The sequence below is a fragment of the Trichosurus vulpecula genome, chromosome 9, assembly GCF_011100635.1.
Source record: "Trichosurus vulpecula isolate mTriVul1 chromosome 9, mTriVul1.pri, whole genome shotgun sequence".
Classification (NCBI taxonomy): Eukaryota; Metazoa; Chordata; class Mammalia; order Diprotodontia; family Phalangeridae; genus Trichosurus; species Trichosurus vulpecula.
This window is the reverse complement of record NC_050581.1, coordinates 37,742,236-37,748,957: the sequence shown is the minus strand read 5'-3', so window position 1 is coordinate 37,748,957 and position 6,722 is coordinate 37,742,236. Positions and strand designations below refer to the sequence as shown.

At 42.0% G+C, this 6,722-nt stretch overlaps 1 protein-coding gene across 3 annotated transcripts in view; it reads right to left on the bottom strand.

Annotated features, from left to right (window-relative positions):
- The window catches only part of DOCK8 (dedicator of cytokinesis 8), a 312,866-nt gene that overhangs the window by 51,272 nt on the left and 254,872 nt on the right, over positions 1–6,722 (bottom strand). For all 3 annotated transcript variants that reach the window (XM_036737707.1, XM_036737708.1, XM_036737709.1), the window contains 2 exons: positions 3,182–3,278; positions 1–87 (listed from right to left, as the gene is read on the bottom strand). The exon at positions 1–87 is cut by the window's left edge and continues 48 nt beyond it. In XM_036737707.1, coding sequence (XP_036593602.1) covers positions 1–87; positions 3,182–3,278 — 184 coding nt within the window. The remainder of the gene's footprint in view (positions 88–3,181; positions 3,279–6,722) is intronic.

Sequence of the window (6,722 nt, the reverse complement as noted above, 5' to 3'; positions counted from 1 at the left end):
GGTGCTCTGGTCACAGCTCAGGGAGTTCACGAGGACCCTCAGGACCCCTCCCAGAAGGCTGTCTTTGCAGTCCAGTGCAGAGCTCGCCTGTGTACACAGAAAGAAAAGGATGTAAAGAACCCTTCCTGATGTAGACGTGTACAAAGTGCTCCCTAGCCACCTGTCTCATCTTTCTCTTCGTGACTGCTCTGTGAGGTAGGGAAAGAGTCCCATTCTACAGAGTAGGATTTAGGCAATGAGTCCCATATTAAAGATAAATTTCAGAGAAGTGACTTGTTCGAAGTCATACAAAAGTGGCAGAGTAGGACTTGAACTCATGGCTGCCTCTGTTGACTTAAATTAAGCCCTCTACCACTGTGCTGAAAGACAGCTGGGCCCCAGAGACTTCTAATACATCAAAAGTTAATAGTTCCACCTCCCACGTTGGAAGACTGGCCTGCTTCATACTGTACCCCTATGAGGTCCAAAACGTCCCCTTAAGGATGATCTAGCAGGGGCTCTAACACCAGATCCCCAGTTCCCAAACTCTCCAGTTAATTGATGATGTAAATTTCATTCTGGGTTCTTAAGTAAGACTTTGCGAAGTACCTGCTCCCTCCCCTGATAGCATCTTACCCCGTACCCAGCTAAAGGTCACAGCCTCTGGATGTGTCCTAACTGATAAACATTAGGTCCTTATGGCACTTTTTACACCTGACCCATCACACTCCTGTGAAGGAGGCAGTGCCGGGATAATTATTCCCATTTCATAGACGAAGAAACTGAAGCCCGGAGAGGTTTGCTTTCTACTGTAGGGTCACACAGTTAGTGAACGCAGAGCCAAGGCTCGGACCCAAGCTTCCCGACTCCTGAATCAGGTACCATCCCTAACTTCTGTCGGACCCTGAGTACATCAGGAGCTGCTTGGATGGCAATGATGCTTCTTCAGAGAATCTTAATTTTCTTGTGAACGAACATAGAACATATTGGGCTGTCAAGATAGCTAACATTTACATTTTTGTTGTTTCCCAGCCGTTTCAGTTGTGTCCAAATCTTTGTGACCCCACTTGGGGTTCTTGCGGCAGAGTTACCAGAAAGGTTTGCCATTTTCTTCTCCAGTTCATTTTACAGGTGAGGAAACTGAGGCAAAGAGGGTTAAGTGACTTGCCCAGGGTCACACAGCTGGTAAGTGTCTGAGGCAAGATTTTAATTCACAAAGATGAGTTTTCCTGACTCCAGACCCAGCATCCTATATGCTGCACCACCTAGCTACCCTTAGCATTTATTTAACACTTACTATGTACACTGCATACACTGTGCAATTATTGTCTAATTTGATCTTCATAACAATCCTGGGTGGTAGGTGCTATTATTATCCCATTTTTACAGATGAAGAAACTGAGGCAAACAAATGAAGTGACTTGCTCAGGGTCACGCAGATAATAAGTGTGTAAGGCTAGATTGGAACTCAAGTCTTCCTGACTCCAGGCACCATGCTCTACCCACTGTGGCATCTAGCTGTCCATGGGCATATGTTTCTTTCAGCTCTTTTTTGAAAGTTGCAAGCTCACACTGAGGCCTGGGAATAAATACAGCAGACAAGGCCTCAAGATGTGGAGAAAAGACGGCTGGTTGGGGGGGGTAGTCACCCTGTTCTGTCAATGACTTCAGTAATTTCACCTCTCTGACTCGGTTTCCTCATCTGTAAAATGAGGGTTTTGGACGAGGAGACCTCTAAGGTTCCTTCCAGCTCCGAATCTATGATCTCAAATGAAGTTTCAAGGGGATATGAATGTAATGGCAGGTCTGTAAGATAGAGAGAATGACAGACAGTTCTTTGGTTATAAGCATTATCATTTTAGACACTTCCAAAGCTTGGATGACAGAGATTCCATTATGTTTCAACAATACTTCTTCTAGCTCTGTGTATCACTGTTAATCAGGAGTTCCCTTACGATAATATCATAAATCATAAATCAATCCAAAGTATTTATTTAGCATGTGCTATGTGTCAGGCTCTGTGCTAGGCAGTGGGGATGCAAAGAGAAAAAAAAAAAACAGGGGCAAAAAAAACAGGGGCAGCTAGATGGTGCAGTGAGTAGAACACCGGCCCTGGAGTCAGGAGGACCTGAATTCAAATGTGGCTTCAGACACTTGACACACTAGCTGTGTGACCTTGGGCAAGTCGCTTAACCCCAATTGCCCTGCCTTCCCCCTCCCAAAACAACAACAACAAAACAAAAAACAAAGCAAAAAAAAAAGGCAACCCAAACCCCATTCCTTGGCCTCAAGGAGCTTCCATACTTTCTAGTGTTATAGCTCTAGGACTGGAAAGATCTTAGAGGTCATCCAGTACAAATCCCTCCTTTTTTGTTTGTTTTTTTAATTAAAATTTTCTTTTTCTTTTTCCAATCAACAAATATCCACCTTCTTTCTGTCAGAGGAATGTGAAGGAGGATATAAAGCATTTCCCTCTCCAATTTCCCACGGAGAATGAAAGAAAAACAAAATACCTCTTCCAAACACATGTAGTTGTGGAAAACAAATCCTCCAATTGGCCGTGTCCAAAACAACATGTCTCAGTGGTCATTCTGAATCCATTAACTCTCGGTCAAAAGGTACGTTACAAATGAAGAAATTGGGGGCTGGAGGCCCTAGGAGACTTGCCTGAGCTTACGGGTACAGGATTCAAACCAAAGTTTCCTGATCCCAACTCTCTTTCTACTTTACCACAACATCCCTGTTTCTGCTCAGGCCAGCTGGACCCCATGATTTTGTGTTCTGTTGAAAGCTTTTCTTTCATCTCAATTGGAAGATAAAGTTAGAAAGTTATAGTGCTGCAAAGCTCACCATGGTGGCTGTGTATTTATTTTATGGGCCCAAACTGTCCAATACTTCCGCATAATCACCTTCAAGGATTGTAGGCCAGACTATTGCCTTTTCCAAATCCACCTCTCTGTCCTGATCTCAAGGAGAATTATACAGGCTGGGGGGAAATGCTCAATACCTCCCAGACTGGTAAGGTGAACTCTACTGTGAAAAGAAGGGCAGAAAAGACTGGTTTCTTTAACAAACAAACAGAAAGGAGCAATTCAGGGTCCACCTTTATTTCTTCTCCCTGAAAATGCTATAATGAAAATCTTTTTAAAGATCCTATTTAAAAACATCCATACATAACATAGTTTGCTCTAGATTTTCTCACCTGGATAATATTTTCCTGCATATCTAGGATGATTAAATTTGCTTCGGTGGCCAGGTTGCCGTTAATCAAGGCTTCTTGATCTAACTCTGCCTTTGTTCTAAGAAACAAAAAGAGGTCAGATTAAGCACACATCCAGTCTGGCAGTACTCTAAAGATTGCAATCTGCACACTAACGCCCAAATAAAGCCTCAGAAACCTGGACCTTTCAGGGAAAACAACAGAGCAAGCCACTTAGGGAAATAAGTAGTGTGTGCATGCAGGGCACTTTCTGGGACTAGTACCTGGTTTTAGAAGAAGTGGGTTTTTTTTTTTCCACCTGGTCATTAATTTAACTGGTGTCTGATTTTCTAGCTAAAGTCCTGAAGTCATTATTATAATTATAAGTCAACTAAAAGAGAGCCATCGGTTTTTAAACAGGAAGAGACCTGTGCAGAATGAGAGTTGCCCAGGCTGGCCAATCAGATTGCTCGAACCATCCCTCAGGGACACTTTGGAGTTTCGTGTACTGAGAGCAATCTCTAGATCTGGGCAAGGTGGAGCCCATGCTACAGGCCAGAGAGAGAGTCAGGTTGGGTGTGATCTGCGTTTGGCAAACAATGATGCCACTGAGTGAGGAAGCTAAGATTCCTTCTGAATTGGGTCAAGGTAAAGCTAGTCAATTAGATTTTCAAAAGACAACCCCAAGTTTGCTCAGCCAAGCCCTGGCTCTTTGTCTCTAAAACCTTTTCGTCTGAGGACAAGGCCCAGGGAAGCTGGTACTCTGACATCCACAGTATACCAGCTGCTATGTATTTGGAAACCCTTAGGGTCTCAGAGTATCTCTTGTATTTTTGTAGTCATTGTCAGTGAGGCTATGTGAAAGCAGGGATGGATGGGCCATGCACTACCACTATAAAGCAATTTGGAAACACACATGGAGGAGTGATTACCCTAAGATTATTGAGAAAGAGAGACAAAGAGTGAGACAGAGAGTTAGAAAGAGAGAGAGAGAAAGAGAGAGAGAGAGAGAGAGAGAGAGAGAGAGGAGACGAGGGTGAGGGTGAGACAGAACGCTTGAGAGAGAGAGAGAGAGAGAGAGAGAGAGAGAGAGAGAGAGAGAGAGAGAGAGAGAGAGAGAGAGAGAGAGACAGAGTCAGAGACAGTCAGAGAGAGAGAGAGAGAGAGCTCAATTCTCTTGATTAGGATGCCCCTGTAGATATCCTTGAGGTCCACCACCTCTAACACTGGGATGGCAGAGGGGGTAGAAGGGTGAAGGGCAAGGACTTCAGTTATTTTCAACAGAACAAATCTCTGCAGTAGTTGTTTTGTATTTATTTAAAGCCCTCACTCATCCCCAGGCCTAGTCCTTTCGCCCTATCTATGCGGATCTTCACCACACTGGTTATATCCTTTCCACGATCCAGCGGTTGTTTCTCAATCTAAGCTCTGTTTGCATTATTATTATTAGTAGTAGTAGTAGTGGTAATAGTAGTAGTGGTAATATAAATCCTCAAGGAAGTAGTGCTTGAAGACGTATAAAGCTTGTGAGGTAAGTAGTATGAATATTGTAATCCTCGTTTTACAGATGGGACAACTCCGAGAGACTAGTGGAGTGTAGTAGAAAGCACAGAACGTGGAGTCGGAGGATCTCAGTTTGGATCTTGGTTCTGCTACTTAGTGCCTATGTGACCATGGCAAGTCACCTCATTTCCCTGGGCCTTGGTTTCCTTATCTAAGAAAATAAGGTGGTTAGATTAGATGACCCTTATAGATGACCCTAGATGAGGACCCTTATAGTGCTACACACGTGATCCTCTGTAATCTGGACTCAAATTCCTGCTCTACAACTTACAACCAGGGTGGACAAAGCACTTAATCTCCCTGAGTCTCGGTTTTCTCATCTGGAAAATGAGGGAGTTTGGACTAGGAACCTCCAGCAACAAAGTCATGAATTTCCCAATGGTCTCCCAGTTTGTTCAAGTCCATATCATGACTTGAGCTGAGGTCCTGGATCCTCTGGCTTACTCCTAACATGACAGCATTTTTGAAGGGTTAGTGAAAGCTGAGAGCAGCATTTTTATTGATTGAATGATTCATTTTAGCACGAAGACATCTGGAGAATGTCCTAGTCTTTTTTTTTTTAAGAGGTCTCCAGGGTCTCTATAGATTGCACAGTGCTATAAAAATCACATTTTGGAAGTGATTTGCAAAGAAAGAGCTTGAGGCTCCTTTTGTTTCTTTTTTACATCCCAAAATTAGATTTTTAATGATAAGTAGAAACTAGATACTACCAAAATTATGCATTAGCCTTAGAACCTACAGTCAAAAAAGTAAATTGAGGGCCTAGTCAAGTTTTCTAATGTACAAAATCCTCTAGTATATTACTATTTCAGAAAAGAGACCAATGAATGTTAGCTTAATGTACTGAGTTATACAGAGCAAGGCTAAAATCCCCCTGTTGCCCCACATCAGCAATTGAAAAAAAAAAAAAGTAAAGACCCAAGAGGCAAACAGTGCGCGGAAGGAGTGTTGAGGCTCCTTTTCAAAGAATGATTTTTTTTATAAGTTCCATTTTTCTATGGCATTTATTGTAAAATATGCTAATTTTTCTTAGCCTAAACTAGAATGCATAGTTAATTAAAGCATTAATTAAATAATAAATTCAAAAACTAAAAATTAATTAATTAATTCAGTAGTTTGCTAAGAAGTTTGAAAAAATTAGGCAAGAAAAGGGCAGAAAACTTCTTGAAAACTTTAATGTTACAAAAGGTAGTCCAATAGATAGATAAAGGCATGCCAATGAAGCAGAGCATGCCTTCAACACTACTTATGATACTAATCTGTTTGTTCAGTTGTTCAGTCATGTCAGACTCTTCATGACCCCGTTTGGGGCTTTCTTGGCAAAAATACTGGAGTGGTTTGCTATTTCCTTCCCCAGCTCGTTTTTTTTTATTAATTTATTTTAAACTTAAATATACGATAAGAAAAGAAAATGAAATATATTGCAAACTTAAATATGAAAACCTAAATACAAACTGGGAAAAGAAAAAAAAAAACCCATTGCCATGTGCACAGCAGAACATAAGAGAGGATTCAAAATATACAGCAATACCAGCTCATTGTACAGATAAGGAAACTGAGGCAAACAGGGTTAAGTGCCTTGCCCAGGGTCCCACAGCTGGTAGATGTCTGATTCCAGATTTGAATTCATGAAGGTGAGTCTTCCTGACCCCAGGCTCAGTGCTCTATCTACCGTGCCACCTAGCTGCCCCTATATTCCCTTCCAGATCTCAATCTATGGTCCTGTAAAGTAGAAATGGCACATCTGTTAGCAAAAGGAGATTTGCTGCTGTTTCAAACATTCTGAAATTCCTGTCATTTTTGTCTGAGTTACAGGGCAGACACAGACCTATTAACAAGCCTCAAAATATTTTTGGTGTGAAATTGTGCAGACACGGGCATGTGGCCTGTGTTCTCTCTTGCTTTCTTTGTGAACTCATCAACTGCCTTTACCGCAGAAACATATTTCTTCTGTACATTATCACCTCTGCAATGCCATCTG